This window comes from Lemur catta, chromosome 2, assembly GCF_020740605.2.
Source record: "Lemur catta isolate mLemCat1 chromosome 2, mLemCat1.pri, whole genome shotgun sequence".
Lineage (NCBI taxonomy): Eukaryota > Metazoa > Chordata > Mammalia > Primates > Lemuridae > Lemur > Lemur catta.
In genome coordinates this window covers 28,248,402-28,264,973 of record NC_059129.1, presented here as the reverse complement: position 1 = coordinate 28,264,973, position 16,572 = coordinate 28,248,402, and the positions used below count along the sequence as shown (strand labels likewise).

The 16,572-nt window shown below is 48.4% G+C and overlaps 1 protein-coding gene and 1 long non-coding RNA gene across 2 annotated transcripts; one reads left to right on the top strand and one right to left on the bottom strand.

Moving 5' to 3' along the window:
- Positions 1–332: 332 nt before the first annotated feature.
- TBL2 (transducin beta like 2) lies at positions 333–6,966 on the top strand. The gene is made up of 7 exons (XM_045543121.1): positions 333–620; positions 2,131–2,261; positions 2,523–2,707; positions 3,187–3,338; positions 3,690–3,816; positions 4,583–4,735; positions 4,921–6,966. The coding sequence occupies exons 1-7, from the start codon at positions 491–493 to the stop codon at positions 5,381–5,383; spliced, it is 1,341 nt and encodes a 446-aa protein (XP_045399077.1). The 5' UTR covers positions 333–490; the 3' UTR covers positions 5,384–6,966.
- Positions 6,967–7,189: 223 nt separating this feature from the next.
- Positions 7,190–16,513, bottom strand: LOC123632631. The gene is made up of 3 exons (XR_006733411.1): positions 15,949–16,513; positions 14,587–14,766; positions 7,190–8,466 (listed from the first exon to the last, which is right to left on the bottom strand). It is a non-coding gene; the product is annotated as an uncharacterized LOC123632631 (long non-coding RNA).
- Between the last annotated feature and the right edge of the window lie 59 nt (positions 16,514–16,572).

The following is a 16,572-nucleotide window of genomic DNA, read 5'->3' as shown; positions in this document are numbered from 1 at the left end:
CCTCGACATCCCTGCCCCTCCGTCTGTGCCGAGCGAGGCTGCCCCACACTCCAGCGCGGGGGCTACTCTTCCCCTTCTCCGGCAACAGCAAAATCCCATCGAAATGTCACGGGTGCTCACGCTTTCCCACGGTTAAATGGGAGCAATAATCCCCGCCCCCCCCCCCCGCCTGCTTGAAAGAATTCAGTGTGGTGATGGCTGGGAAAACGCCTTTAATAAACGATTATCAGTCAGTTCTTCAAGGGGAGGTGCGAGCAGGGCCTGCGGCTCTCCTACCCTACCCGCCGCGCGGTCAAACTCTCAACAGCTAGGCCCCGCCCCTCGAGACGCTCTAACAGCCAGGCCCCGCCCCTCGAGATGTCTAACGGCCAGGCCCCGCCCCTCGAGGCGCCCCAACGGCCAGGCCCCGCCCCCGCGTGCGTGCGCGGCCTCGCGGAGACGGGCGGGCGCCCGCGTCGTCAGAGGCTGAGGTGGCAGCGGCCTCGCCAACATGGAGCTGCCAGAGATGCCGGAGCTGATGGGGCTGTCGCTGTTGCTCGGGCTGCTGGCCCTGATGGCGACGGCGGCGGTAGCGCGGGGGTGGCTGCGCGCTGAGGAGCAGAGGTGCGGCCGGTCCGCCAGTAAGTGGGTCCGGGGCAGGTAGGGGCGACCGGCGGGGACCTCGCTCCCGGCCTCCGCGTGGTCCGACCCATGGCTTGGGCCCGTGGCTGGTGGGGGCTGGGTCTCCTAGGGCCTCAGTTTCTCCTCTTGTGAAACGAGTTTCGCTTCCAGAGACCAGGTGCCGCCTCGCCGGGCTGGTCGCACCCCTTGGGCAGGACTCTTTAGGACCTGGATGCGGCTTCCTTGGTGGCCGAGGCGGCTTTCCGTCTGAGCCCCACTGCTGCTGGGGGTTGCGACGAGAGCGCTGTAGTCTCTTACGCGTGCTCCGTGTCCTTGACTTTAGAAAAAAACACTCTCGGACCAGTTCTGCGACATGCAGCAACTTTTATTGAGTACTTATTAATATTACCCTGTGATAGGCTTTGGGGTCTCTTCCTTTAAGAAGTCAAATAAAGGAGAAATACATCGAAAATGTAAATCTATGAATTATGAACATCTAAAAATGTAAGGGGAAAACAGTGTAATAAGTTTCGTAAAGGAAGTCAGCACTAGAAACAGAAAACACAAGAGAGGGAGTTGTCAGCCCTGCTTTTTTGTGGGGGAAAGTTGTCAAGGAAATCGAGAGTAAGGAACACATGACGTGGTGTGAGGTCTTGAAAGGAGGGTCGTGTAAAAAGAGTTTGCCAGAAGGCCAAGGAAGAAAGACATTCCTGCCAGTGGCAGTATTCAGGAATGCAAGGAGTCCTCAAACAGCATTTGGTATGATTTAAGTGTGAGAAGGAGGCTGGTGAGACAAGCTTGGAGAAGTAAGCAGAGGCCAGATTGTGGTCATCTTTCTACGTGGGACTCTGGAGTTTTTACCCCATAGGAATTGGGCAGCATCTGCAGCCGTCTAACACATGCCTGCTTTTTGACTAACCTGATTCTTAAATAAGATATTTTATGCAGAAGTGACTGGTGCCATCCCTGGCACAGGGCCCAGTACATGTTGACTTCCCCTCATCCCTGAGTTCTGTCTGGGACTCCCTTGAACCTTTAATGCTTGTGTTTGGTACTCTTGCTAGTCACTTTGTCTATATTATCTCTTCCAATTCTCTCAACCTCTCTTTTTAAGAGAACCAAGGCCCAAAGCAATTAAATAACCTACCTAAGGCCAGAGTCACCAGATAAGATCGTGTACATGATTCCCTACATGGGGATGTCTGGCCCAAGATCCACATTCCACGCACTGACTATGCTGTGTATTCACCCAGCTGCATCAGCCCCGAGAGTGTGCCTTTTTCAGTTTGCATGGAGGTGCTCTGTGGACCATAAGCAGCCACCCCAAGATCAGTCAGTGGTGGAGACAGAATCCAAACCCAGGTCTGATTCCAAAGCCTCTGTTTTTGCCCACATCACACTCTCTCTCTTCCTGAGGAAGAGAGCCATGTCTAGTTCTTCTCTTGCTCTACTCAATGCCTGGCCAATCATAGGTGGTTGTAAATGTTCATGAGTGAGTGAATGGATGAATGACATGGCCCTTCCTTATAGGCCAAAAAGCAAATGGATTTCCACTTAGCAAATCCTCGGCATCCAAGAAACAGAAACAGCATCAGCGGATTCGCAAGGAGAAGCCTCAACACCACAACTTTACCCACCGCCTCCTGGCTGCAGCACTGAAGGTACGTGGGTACCCATGCACAATACACATACACAGACTCACCCCCCACAGACTTTTCCTTTGTAGTAGTCTGTGCGTATTACAGACCCCCTCGGCCTTTGGCCAATGTCAGTAGGGATGCCCCAGCTCATCCCCTGTCATCCCAGCCCATCCTCAGCTTGCTCTTAACCCAGGCAATAGGCCCCAGAGTCATGGCTCCAGGTTTGGCTTCCCCATCTGCCTGAGGGGTTCCCATTCATACTTCCTACAACCCTTCCCCCAGAGCCACAGCGGGAACATATCTTGCATGGACTTTAGCAGCAATGGCAAGTACCTGGCCACCTGTGCAGATGACCGCACCATCCGCATCTGGAGCACCAAGGACTTCCTGCAGCGGGAGCACCGCAGCATGAGAGCCAACGTGGAGCTGGACCATGCCACCTTGGTGCGCTTCAGCCCTGACTGCAGGTGGGACAGGACGGAGCCTCAGGTTTGCCTGCAGAAGCCCAACTCCAGGCTGATGGCCTTCGCATATCTGGTTTAGGATAGTGAGGAGAGACCCAGGGTTTCCCCTGTGGTGGCAGAAAGAGGGCATCTAGATAGCTTGAGTACTGCCTGGGGCCCCCTGGAGGCCTCCGCTGCTACACAGCAAGGACACAGGGGAAGAGCTCTTCCTACCCAGGAGGTACCACAGCCTGGCTTCCTGATGAGCCTTGGAAGCTATCTTGGTTTTCTAAACCCTAGAGAGAAACTAAGGGAGCCAAAGCTATGAGAATTCTATCTTTTGAGGAGGTTTACAAGATTTTGAACCAAGGGGTTAAGTTGTAAGGCTGGACTGTAGGGCATGAGGGAAGGTCTTGATTTTCCTCAAAACCCAGCAAACGACCTGGAACATGTAGGGCTCCATGTCCAAATGTAGGAGTGACTTGTCTGCTACCTGTCTCTAGAGCCTTCATTGTCTGGCTGGCCAGTGGGGACACCCTCCGTGTCTTCAAGATGACCAAGCGAGAGGATGGGGGCTACACCTTCACAGCCACCCCAGAGGACTTCCCTAAAAAGCACAAGGCACCTGTCATCAACATTGCCATTGCTGGCACAGGTAAGAGGCTTTCAGAGAGCAGAGCCTGCCCAAGGCATGAAGAAATGGTCCAGTTCTATTTCCTGAATGAATTAATGCTTCCTGAGAGATTTGTTTAGCCTCAGTGTGACAAGGGGGCTCTCGCTGTAAACAGCCTGGCTCTGTGCTCCTGTGGAGTCCTGGGAGCCACACCAAGTCCCTGGGGAGGCACGGAAGAGCTGCAGCCTTCCATAAAGTCTTTATCTGTGGTGACCCTTGCACTGGGAGGGAAGCATAGATACTTAGGGCAGCATAGGCCTTAGAAGTGTCTCTTTGGAGAATGGCAGTTGGTCAGATCATTGCCCTTGGCTTACATCACTGCCTGCACCTCAGGGAAGTTCATCATGACTGTCTCCAGTGACACCACTGTCCTCATCTGGAATCTGAAAGGTCAGGTGCTGTCTACCATCAACACAAACCAGATGAACAATACGCATGCTGCTATTTCCCCTTGTAGCAGGTGAGGAAGGAGGGGCTTTGGCATTTGGGATGGGGATAAGGATGGGGCTGGCGGGCAGGCACAGAACAGAGAACCAGCTTCACAGAGTGGAAAGAGGGTACAGGGTGGCATCAGGAGCCCTGTATTCAAGTCCGAGCTCTCCCACTTGTAGTAATGGGATTTCATGCACGCCACCTCAAGTGTTTAGTTGCTATTTCTTCATTTGTAGTTTGTTTGTTTGTTTTAGAGACAGGGGTCGCACTGTGTTGCCCAGGCTGGAGTACAGTGGCTATTCATAGACACAATCATGGCACACTATAGCCTTGAACTCTTAGGCTCAAGCGATCCTCCTGCCTCAGCCTCCAGAGTAGCTGGGACTACAGGCATGCGCCACCACACCTGGCTCTTCATCTATCGTTTTTAAAAGGTTGCGGTGGGGGTGCTCTGTATCTTAGAACAAGGCTATGAGGATGAACTAAGTTCACATAAGCATTTATTTATTAATTTTTGAGACAAGGTCTTTTTATTGCCTGTGCTAGAGTACAGTAGTGTCATCATGGCTCACTGCAACCTCAAACTCCTGGGCCCAAGCAATCCTCCTGCCTCAGCCTCCCAAAGTGCTGGGACTACAGGTGTGACCCACCACGCCTGGCCTAAAAGTGCTTTTTAGAGGTCCAGTGTTAACTAGACATGAGATTATTAGCTTTCTCAGGAAGAGATTTAGGGGGTTTGCAGAAAGAGGATATTTTTAAAATTAAGTTTTAAAGGAACTTGGGTTGTATGGCAGGTTTGTGGCGTCATGTGGCTTCACCCCGGATGTGAAAGTTTGGGAAGTCTGCTTTGGGAAGAAGGGGGACTTCCAGGAGGTAGTGCGAGCCTTTGAACTGAAGGGCCACTCTGCAGCTGTCCAGTCCTTCGCTTTCTCCAACGACTCCCGGAGGTGCGTGAATCTACTCTAATGTTTTACCAGTGGCTCTTGGCCACCAGGGTCCTTCTCCCTGTCTGTGCCACAGCTCTGAAGTGGGTGGGGTGCCTGGCTCTCTGCAGAAAGTAGACTTGGCTGCCTAGCTGGAGCCCCTGGAGCTAGGTGAGTTGGGGCTTGAGCTGTGATTTTCCATGCTGCAGGATGGCCTCTGTCTCCAAGGACGGTACGTGGAAACTGTGGGACATCGATGTGGAATACAAGAAGCAGCAGGACCCCTACTTGCTGAGGACAGGCCGCTTTGAAGAGGCGGGAACCATGCTGTGCCGCCTGGCACTCTCCCCTGACGCCCAGGTCTTGGCCTTGGCCAGTGGCAGGAGTATTCATCTCTTCAATACCCGGCGGGGTGAGAAGGAGGAATGCTTTGAGCAGGTCCATGGAGAGTGTATCACTGACTTGTCCTTTGACATCACTGGCCGGTTTCTGGCCTCCTGTGGGGACCGGGCCGTACGGCTCTTCCACAACACCCCTGGCCATCGGGCCGTGATGGAGGAAATGCAGGGCCACCTGAAGCGGGCCTCCAATGACAGCACCCGCCAGAGGCTGCAGCAGCAGCTGACCCAGGCCCAGGAGACCCTGAAGAGCCTGGGTGCCCTGAAGAAGTGAGGGGCGTGGCAGGAGGGGTCGGCCACCTGTTCCCCAGCTGCTGCCACTTTTCTTTCCCAGGTACTCCCAGCTGGAAACCTTTTGAAAGGAGTCTCCTGATTTTCTTATTGGTGGCCCCTCTCCTCTTTTTCCCATTGAAGCTATTCTTGCCGACTTAGATCTCTCTCTCTTCTTCTTGGTTGTGGTTCCTCCCAGACTACTGACCAAGGTGCTGCTTTTTCTCCCGGGCCCAAGGGATGGAATCTGTCCTCACCCAGCACCCAAGAGAGTGGTAGAGAGAAGGGAGAAAATACAGTTTTCAACCTTGTGGGCAACATACCTTGATACCCAGAAAAGTTTGTAAGTGTGGAGGCAAAACATAGAGAACACCTAGGTACTAAGCAGCACTTGTACAAGGGTGGGAGGTTGGCATACCTTCCCGTACAGAACTGTGCTCGGGGCTCAGGGCAAGGCTGGTCTTAATTTAGTCAGGGCTCCTAACTCCGCCAAAAAGTAAGTAAGGGATGTCATTCTTGGCCTCAGTTTTCTTATTTGTAAAATGGAGAATAAGCCTCTCTGTGACCTCCCTGCAAAGATGTGAGGCCAAGAGAGCATAAAGTCCCTTGGCTTGGGAGAAAAGTGGAAAAGAGTAGTGATATTGTCCACTGTCATTAACTACCAGGTGAAAGTAGGAATCAGTGTGGTTCGAAACCAAACTAGAAAGAAAGAAACACATTCCTTGGGAAGGTGAAGTTTTCTGCGACTGGGTCTTACTTTTTATATGGTTCTGCTTTAAATTGTGTGGAGGAATTATAGAATCCCAAGATGGGGCTCCTGTCTTCCAGGAGGTTCTTTCGTGTTTTTTTTAATATTTTTTCTCACTGACTGTCCCTGTGCAGGTTCTTTCGTTTTTGAGGAGACCTGTTTTCAGTTCATCAGGTAGTTGAGTGCCTACTGTGTGCCCAGCAAGGCACCAGGCCCTGGAGATAAACACGAGTAAGACCTGGTTTCTGCCCTCAGAGATGGCTGGTGGAAGAGAGATATCCAGACACGTCTGTCAAGTGCCTTTTGTTAATTTGTTCATAGCCACAGTAGACTGTTGTAAAAGTCAAGGCAAGAGAGAGGACTGAATAAGGACAAAGGCCGTGGCTGTGAAGTTGAAGGGGTAGATCTGATAAAAGAGTAGGTATTTAGAAGTTAGAACTTTTGAATTTGAGGACTTCTTGGATGTGGGAGGTAAGAGAAATGAAGAATCTAGAAAGACTCGAGTCTAGGCAAAATTTGTTCATCTGAAATCAAAGTCTGGGTCTCTCTCACTAAAACTAGGTCTTCCTCTGGTTGTCCCCAACCTATAAACGTTTGCATAAGCCACAACCTTGGAGTTACCCTCCATTGCTCTCCGTCCCACCACCACTGCTGCCATCCACTCATCAGAACATTCTTTTGGTCACGCTCCATGTTACCTCTCGAGTCTGCTGCTTCTCTCCATAGTCTCTGTTAGTATCCTGGTCCTAGCCAGTGTCACCTACTGGACTACTATAATATCACTTCCTAATTGGTCTCTCTCCTTTCTCTGTTGCCTCATTAAATTACTTTTCTACCTAGCAGAGTGATCTTTTGAAAATGTAAACCACATTGTTCCCTGGTTAAAACCCTCCAAAGGCTTCCCATCCACACTTGGGATAATATCCAAAATTCTTACCATGGCTTGCACGGTCCTACGTAATCTGGGTTCTTCCTTCTGCTGTGACCTGTTTGCTGCTCTCCCAGCCACCTTAACATTGCTGTTCCTTGAACAAGCCAACTTATTTCCGACCTCGAGTAGAACTGGTGTCTGTGCTGTTCCCTCTGCTCGGAAGCATTTTTCTCTTCTGTTGGCAGACTTGTCATGTTCGTCACGATGCAGTTCTCAGTTGCAATTGCACTTCAGAGAGATGCCCTCCCTGACCACCCAGTCTGAAGCAGCCCTTTCCACCAGTCATACCACATCCATCACATCAGCTTGGCAGATTTATTTTATATTAATGCTATCTGAGATTATTTTGTTTGGATATTTTTTTGCTTCAGGGGTTTCAGCTTAAATGCTTATGGATGTCAGTGGGTAACATAAATGCATGAATTGGGCCACAGTCATCTGGGTGTGAGACAGTAGGAAATGGTGGGGACAGAAGGGAGCTGGAGGGCCGTGACCTGGGTGTGGGGTGGGAAATGCTTCCTACTTATTATTCAAGGAATCCAGCAGAAGTTACCTATTTTAGAGAAGCTGGAGGTTGGCAACAACTTATTTAAAAAAGAAAAAAAAAAAAAGATTAAGCACTCTATGGACCAAACAAAACATTCATGTGGGCCAGATGCCATCCCGGCCTCTCCCTCTCAGTTTCCCACTGGAATGTGCGCTCCACAGGGGCGGACTCCTAGCTTGCTTCCTCAGTGTTGCAAGCACAGTCCCCGAGACACAGTAAGCACTCAATAAATGTTGAACTCAAACCGAGGGCAGTCGACAGAAATTTTGGTATCTTCTCTATGTATCTTCCCGCTCCCCATCTTCACCATGGTTCCATGTTCTTGTTAAGGGACTTCCGCCTGATAATGCCATGGACACGGGGCCTGGTGAATGTTTACTTTCTGATTGTCAGAAGAATGAGACTAAAAAGCTTTTCGTTTGCATACTTGTTTTGAGAAGCTCCCATTATACATCCCAGAGAGGAAATGACCATATGTTGTCACTGAAGTCAGAAGTCTTCAGTTTCAGTCTCCACTGAGTCACTTACTGACTTGAGACCTGGAGCCAGGTGGGCCACTTGTCCTCTCTGAGTTTGTTTCCTCATCTGTAAAATGGGAATAAATCCTGTTCTGCCTACCTTGCAGTGTTGCATTTCTGGTAAGATTAGTAAAAACACTACAAAAAGGTTATTATACAGACTTCTGAGGACAGAATGCTCCCCTCACTAAAAATGAGGCTGCTTCTCTTGTAACCATGGAGAAGGTGTCTGGGTATTAAGATAGAGCAGGGGGTGCCAAGTTTTTTTTTTGATTGAAAATCCTTGCGTGGGCAGCTCATATCCAACATTACTTAGGTCTGAGTCTTCCAGGCAGATGTTCTTCTAAAGGAAAAAAAATCCATATGAAGGCAGCATTAATATTTTAATATTACTATTTCAAATTCTGTGGGTTTGAAATTTTTCAGAATAAAAAGTTGGAGAAATATTTGTCTTTTGTTTTTTGTCTTCTTATCATTTACTTTGGATCATTTATACCAAAAGGGGAAATATTTAAAAATAGGCTATATATCACCATTTTATCGGTCATCAAACACTAGGAAAGAAAAAAAACCACAAAAGTGCAGAGTTACAGGCCTGTTGATACAGCCTTGGTCAATATCTATCAAGGGAATAAGAATACTCAAATTTAAAAGATTATTCTAGGCCAGGTGCAGTAGTTCACGCTTATAATCCCAGCACCTTGGGAAGCCCAGGCAGGAGGATCACTTGAGGCCAGGAGTTCAAAACCAGCCTGAGCAAGATACCAAGAGTCCATCTCTACAAAAAAAAATTTTAGGCAGGGCGCGGTGGCTCACGCCTGTAATCCTAACACTCTGGGAGGCCGAGGCGGGTGGATTGTTTGAGCTCAGGAGTTCGAGACCAGCCTGAGCAAGAGCGAGACCCGTCTCTACTAAAAATAGAAAGAAATTATCTGGCCAACTAAAAATACATATACAAAAAATTAGCCAGGCATGGTGGCACATGCCTGTAGTCCCAGCTACTTGGGAGGCTGAGGCAGTAGGATTGCTTAAGCCCAGGAGTTTGAGGTTGCTGTGATCTAGGCTGATGCCACGGCACTCACTCTAGCCCGGGCAACAAAGCAAGACTCTGTCTCAAAAAAAAAAAAAAAAAAAATTTGGTGTTTTGTTTGTTTGGGTTTTTTTAAGACAAGGTCTCTGTCGCCTGGACTAGAGTGCAGTGGCGTCGTCACAGCTCACTGTAACTTCAAACTCCTGGGCTCAAGCAATCCTACCTGAGCCTCCTGAGTAGCTGGGACTATAGACATGCTACCCTGCCCGGCTAATTTTTCTTTCTTTTTCTTTTTTTTTTTTTTTTTTGTTGTAGAAACAGGGTCTTACTCTTGCTCAGGCTGGTCTCAAACTCCTGGCCTTAAGCAATCCTACCACCTTGGTCTCCCAAAGTGCTAGGATTACAGGTATAAGCCAGCACACCCAGCCATCTACAAAAATTTTTTTAAAAAATTAGCCAGGCATGGTGGCACATGCCTGTAGTCTCAGCTTCTTGGAAGGCTAAGGCAGTAGGATTGCTGGAGCCCAGGAGTTCAAAGTTAACGGTGAGCTATGCCATGCCAGGGCAACCGAGCGAGATCCTGTCTCAAAAACAAAGTAAATAAAAAATGTTTTAAATTATTCTATTAGTTGGAGATTATAGCAGGTACATACGAAGCACATACTCTTGTGATGAATTACCAGTGATAGTGGGTTGTTTCATGTAACACTAGATAGACCCAGTGTTGCCCCAAATTGGCCACATACCTAAAAATTTTGGGATTTATGTACTCTTCTATGAAATTTCAGAAATAAGGGTCTTCCTGGTGAGCGTGGCTTGCTTTCAGTGAGCTATGATGATGCCACTTAAGAGCCAGCAAGTCTCATCTCTTGAGTCTGAGACTCGCTGAAGCAGCAGAGGTTGGCGTTGCAGAGTCAGCTGCAGCGGCCGAAAGCATGATTCATCCGCAGAAACCCGTGAATGTTTCCTGAGAGCCCATTTCCAAGTCTTCTTCATGCTTCACACTGATTCCAGATTCGAGGCAGTTCAGTATTGGGAAATGTGTACAGTCTTCACTTGCTTCTATTCAGTGCACATAGCCAGTTGACTTCATTTGCATGCTCTTGATTACATTAAAGCCCCTAATGTTGAGTGCTAAACATTTCATCCCTACCTCTCACTATTGTTTTTGCCTGAGCCATTTTCCTGATAATCACATCTCAGTTTTTAGTTGGTGAACTACCTCTTCCCCCACCCTTAATCCATATGATTTACAGGGGATAGACCCCGACCCTCCATTACCAATCAGCAGATCGCTGGACTTTTGCTGGAACTTTAGGAAGGTGAAAATATCTCTAATTTTTCTACTGGGATTGCTTAGCAGGATATAAGCTGGTTACCATTGTGCAGTCCCGTCTGAGAATAAAGCCAACCCAGGAAAGCAGAGCCAATAGGCGCAGAGAGACCATGTGCTGATGCTGCTCCTAGATCCAGACAGTGCCTTGAGTTTGCACCACTGGACTTAAGAGCTAATAAATTCCTGTTTGTGATTAAGTCAATTTGAGTCGGGATACTCTTAATTGAAACCCAAAGAGCCCTAACATCAGTATTATTAGAGAGTTCCAAGTAAATTGTACATACTGTTCTAATAAATGGCATGCCCAGATTTTAAAATTTTGGCCTGTCTGGTACTAAAGTACATGCCTTTAACTATCAGACCCACCCCCAACATTTGTAAGGCCAGGGCAAGAATACAAATGGGGACCCACAAGTCATGTCTTCATATTTAAAAGTTATAAATCAAGCTGAATTCAAATATCTTCCTACCTTGACAAAAATAACATACTAGAAGGCCAAGTTTGAGTTTGGAATTCTCAGGCTGCAATGCGGTGTCAGCCTAGCTCACAGCAACCTCAAACTCCTGGGCTCAAGCGATCCTCCTGCCTCAGCCTCCCGAGTAGCTGGGACTACAGGCATGTGCCATCATGCCCAGCTAATTTTTCTATATATATTTTTAGGTGTCCATATAATTTCTTTCTATTTTTAGTAGAGGCAGGGTCTCGCTCTTGCTCAGGCTGGTCTTGAACTCCTGAGCTCAAACAATCCGCCTGCCTTGGCCTCCCAGAGTGCTAGGATTACAGGCGTGAGCCACTGCTCTCGGCCACTTTTTTCCTCTAATGACATCTTTCTGCCAGGGCAGAAGCAGGTTTGATATCAATGGCTAACATTCATGGGCTCCTCATTATATGCCAGACACTGTTTTTGGTGCTTTACTGATGATAACTCATTTAATCCTCCCAGAAGTTCTAGGAGATAGGCACTGTTATAATTTCCATATTATAAATGGGGAAACCACAGCATTTGCCCAGGTCACTTGGAGAGGTGCGTGGCTGAGCAGTGATTCAAACTCATGGAATCCAGGTCCAGAGCTCGTGTTCTTAGTGATTCTCAAACAGTGGCAGGTGTCAGAATCACCTGGGAAACTAGGTTTAAATACAAAGGCATAGGTTCTATCCTACTTCAGCAAGCCTGGTCTTAAGTAGTGTTCAGGTGATTCTGATACACACCAAAGTTTGGGAGCCACTGTCCTGTGCTGTTCTGCCTTGACTTTGAATATTATTAATAAGCTGCTGCCCTGCCTGAGGGCGTGTTCCTATTCTTGCAGGTGAGTGTTTTCTTGCTTGTGCCCAGTGGACAAGCAACTGCAGATGAGCCATCCAGGGACCCTGAGGGGGACCATGCCATTCCCTGCTTGGCACCAAGAAATCTGCCCGGTCTTGTCCCTGGTCACATGGGCCATCACATCAGCTCGCTCAGGAGTCCCTCCTTCCCTTCCCTCATACCTCAGACAAACTTAATGGCTCCTCAGTGCTTTCCTAAGTCTTTATTTTTGTTTGTTTTGAGATGGGGTCTCTCTCTGTCACCCAGGCTGGAGTGCATTTGCACATAGTTCATTTTAGCCTCGCACTCCTGGGCTCAACTATTCTCCTGCCTCAGCCTCTACAGGCTACAACTACAGGCATGCACCACTGCACCTGGCTAATTTAAAAATTTTTTTGTAGAGACAGGGTCTTGCTATGTTGCCCAGGCTGGTTTCAAACTCCTGGCCTCAAGGCATTCCCCCACCTCAGCCTCTGAAGTGCTGAGATTACAGGTATAAGCCATGCTGCTGGGCCATTTTTGCAAGTCTTAACATACCTCCATCTCTTTACCACATTTTATTGTCATTTACAGGTGCTGTGATTGACTGGAGAGCATGTGACATATCTGATTAATTTCAGCATTCTCACAGCCTAATGTAGGGCCAGGCAGCCAAATAAAAGAACTTCCACCTCCCTGACATCTTCCCCAGTTGCCCCAGGCCTCACAACCCCTGAGTGCCCACCTGGAGTGCTGATTCTGGACATGTGCCCTACTGAAGTGCCATTTCCAACACCTGATTCAGAGATACTGCAACCTTTAACCAGCTGTGTGGTTTTGGGCATGTCCTTTAAACTCCTGGAACCTGAGTCTACTGTAAGATGAGGTGCCAGGAATAGACTTGGCTTGCAGGCTTTTAAACCACACAATATACAGAGAGATTACAGTGATGATGTCATCCTAATAGTGGCCTGCCACTCCCCGGGGAGTCTTCCCTTCCTCCTCTTTGCAGCCCCACTGTCATTCTGGCTACTTTCCTGGGGGCCATGGGGGCTTCCAGCACCTCAGGAGCATCGGGGAAACCAGCTGCTTCGTTTGCAGTGACAACTGGAAGTGCTGGATAGTGTCTTTCATAACTACAACTAGTCCAGTAAAGGCACATTTCAGAGACTAGTATCTTGAGAAAGGCACATAAAGTTTTGTTTCTGTGTTGTCTGCAATAAACATGCACTTCTGCTATAATATCAGTAACATGACATATTGAAAGCACTAGTAACAACCTTCTATGCCATATATTTTCTCACTTTCATTTCACAGCAGCTCTTGTGAGGTAGCAATTATTATCCCTGCGTTGCAGATGGAAAACCGAAGCGGGTGGAGAGTGAGTAGTGAGCAGGAACCCCACCCTGGGTCTGAGCACAGAGCTCGAGCTTGCTCTCAGTGTCATCTCATACAGCCTCTCACCTTGAGGACAGGGACTGTATAGTCTTAGGAGTCCATCTTTTATCTCTTTCTCCTTCATATGTGTTGGTTAACATGATGAACACACATACTTTTTGTCCAATAGTGACTTGAGCCTGGGAGTTCCAGGTTGCACTGAGCTACAATGATGCCACTGCACTCTAGCCCAGGTGACAGAGTGAGACCCTGTCTCAAAAAAAAAAAAAAAAAAAAAAGGAAAGGGCTGAGACAGGTGGACCAAACGCTCGGGGGGGGGGGGGGTGCGTAAACCAGGGTGAGATTGCCTTTGTAACAGCTGTGGAGGAGGTCGTGTCCTGAAAGATGAGTATTTCAAAAGGAGGGTGGTGAGTGGGTTGGGAGAGGGAGGGACACTCCTTGATCGATGCAATACGCAGCATGTAATACACAGAGGTGGAAACGTGCAAGCCTGTTCAGGGAACAAGGAACCCAGAGTACAGGCAGGAGCCCTGGGACTGGGAGCCAAAAAGAATATTTCTGCCTGCACGGCACCTAACAGGTTACAAGGCTCATCCACACCCTGTCTCACCAGATCCTCACCACAGCCCTAGGAAGGAGAAAGCTGTTATTATTACTCATCTCACAGGGAAAGAAAAAATTACAGAACAAGACGGGATCAGAGTGGTTAGGTGACCTATACAAAGCCACAGACAAGTAAATGGCCTAGCTCCGATTTGGACCCAGGGATTCTGTCGCCTAGCATTCTTTTCCCTGTCACTAGGTCATTCTCGGAGCCCTGAAATGCTATGGTATAAGTTTGAGTTTGGGCAACAGAGAGCCACAGAAAGGATCTGGGAAGAGGCATGCTTATCGAAGGCGGGCCGGGCCTTGAACGTGAGTGTGTGCTGTTGGGAGGGGACCTGTGCATGTCGCAATGGAGCTAACTCGCTCTAACAAAGGCAGTGGAGTGATGTAAAGGTAGCATGGACAGAGCAGGAAGGTGATGATGGCAGGCACAAAAGAGAGCTGTGGAGAAGAACCGTGTTCATTCACCCATTCACTCAGTAAGTCTTTTTGAGCATCTCCTCTGTGCCAAGCGCTGGGCTAAGGTACTGGGGATGTAATGGTGAACATGATGAGAAAGTCCCTGTCCTCACAGGGCTGGCATTTCAGGGGACAGCAGACAATGGAGAGCAAATGACTTGGGAGGCTGAGCCAGGAGGATCGCTTGAGCCCAGGAGTTTGAGGTAACAATGAGCGATGACTGCACCACTGCATTCCAGCCTGGGCAACAGGGCAAGACCCTCTCTTTAAAAAAAAAAAAAAAGAAAGAAAAAAAAAAAGAGCAAATGAACATGTAAAAGAATTTCAAACTGTGATTACACAGGAACATACCATGTGATCTTCAGGAGCACATGAGAATGTCCGTCCAGGGTCGTGGTCTTCAGGGTGGCTTTGCACTTGCCTGTCCTCGAAATCCCTGCCTCTGAGGAGAGTACAGGGTGTGATGCAGAATGTGTTGAGAGTCCATGGGGAGGGTGAGTGCCCTTCCTCTTGCTTGGAATGATCTGGAGTCTTCATAGAAGGGGGAGAATGAAGGTTGGCATTCATTTATTCAACAAATATTTAATGAGCACCTACTGAGCACCAGGCTCTGTCTAGGTGCTAAGGCCAATCAGTGCACAAACCCAAACAAGCCATGTTTCCGCCTTCATGGAGCTACTGAAAGGAGATACATAATAAGCAAGACAGACAAGTAAAATAAAATAGTATCTTAAATCAGCAGTCCCCAACCTTTTTGGCACCAGGGACCGGTTTCATGGAAGACAATTTTTCCTTGGACTGGGGAGAGGGATGGTTTTGGGATGCTTCAAGTGCATTACATTTATCATGCAGTCAAACCTCTCTGCTAATGATGATCTGCATTTGCAGCTGCTCCCCAGGGCTAGCATCACAGCCTCAGCTCCACCTCAGATCATCAGGCATTATGTTCTCATAAGGAGCACGCAGCCTAGATCCCTCGCGTGCAGAGTTTACAGTAGGGTTCGCACTCCCCTGAGAATCTAATGCCACTGCTGATCCGACAGGAGACAGAGCTTATGCTGTGATGTGAGCAATGGGGAATGGCTGTAAATACAGATGAAGCTTTGCCGACTCACCTACAGCTTACCTCCTGCTGTGCGGCCTGGTTCTTAACAGGCCACAGACTGGTACCAGTCCTTGGCCCAGGGGTTGGGGACCACAGTCTTAAGTGGTGATGACAGCTCTGGACAAATTAAATAAGTTGGAGAGGGGGGGATACCGAGTGTGTGGGAGGATGGATATTGCAGTCTTCGATAGGGTGGCCAGGGAGGGCTGCATTGAGAAGATAACTTTTGAGTAAAGACCTCAAGGAGGTGAGGGAGTGAGGCAGGCAAATATATGGGGGATAGTGTTCCAGGCGGAGGGAGCTGAAGTGCAAAGGCCCTGAGGCAGGAGCTTGGCTGGGTCGTACCACATGCACAAGGCCAGTGGGGCTGGAGCTGAAAGAAGCTGTAGATGAGAAACCTCAGATAGGAGGCTAGCCAGGACTTGGACAAGGGTGAGAAAGAAGTTAGACATAACTGCCAGATGTGGGGCTGTGTGCCTGAATCAGGGAGACCTATGAACAGAATTGAAGGAGTCTCTCTCCTGACACTTGTTATGTTCTGCCTTTCGTTCTATTTTCCTATTGCTTTCCTGACTTCACCTCTAGGGCAGGGAGTGAGTCTTACTCACCTTTGTGTCACTCACAGTGTCCACTGCTGTAGGGCATATAGCAGGTGCTCAGGCAGTGCCTGAGTTATGAACAACAGATGTGCCACCTGTGATCCCGATATTTCCAGAATCATCTTTTCCCTCCACATGCTGGTTCAGCTCTTCCACTCCTCAGTCAGGTAGAAGCTAATATTTCTGGCCCCCTCACCAGCAAAACCACATATGCTTATCAAACCATGATGTTAGTTGATCATGAAAAGTTAACAGTCACAATCAGAAGCTGTGTCAAGTTCAGGGTTAGCTAGGTAATTTGTCTGGAGCACACAGAAGGAAGTTTCTCTAGAAATGGAGAAGCAACCACTACCAACCTGCTTCCTATATGCCTCCTAACACAGCTGCTACAGGACCAACCCTGCATACTGTAGGCAGGAGCAAAAGAGCAAGGGAGCTGCACTGAAGATTCAACATTCACTCAAACATTTATTAAGCTTCTACAGTGTTTGTGAATAGTTAGCTCTTGAAACAATAGCATCTACCCTATTTTTGGAGGTCACTTTTTCCAGATTAGGGTGGTCATAGCACCTTACACTTCCCTTAGCCTAGCATTTATCAAACAGCATTTTTAAATACCTAGTTTTTAGTCTA

What these genes read in the sequence shown, in the direction of transcription:
- TBL2 (XM_045543121.1), top strand. Translation starts at nt 491, where the DNA reads ATGGAGCTGCCAGAGATGCCGGAGCTGATGGGGCTGTCGCTGTTGCTC. An exon ending in GAGGTGCGGCCGGTCCGCCA is followed by an intron (nt 621 to 2,130) that starts GTAAGTGGGTCC and finishes CCTTCCTTATAG; the next exon opens with GCCAAAAAGCAAATGGATTT. An exon ending in CATTGCCATTGCTGGCACAG is followed by an intron (nt 3,339 to 3,689) that starts GTAAGAGGCTTT and finishes CCTGCACCTCAG; the next exon opens with GGAAGTTCATCATGACTGTC.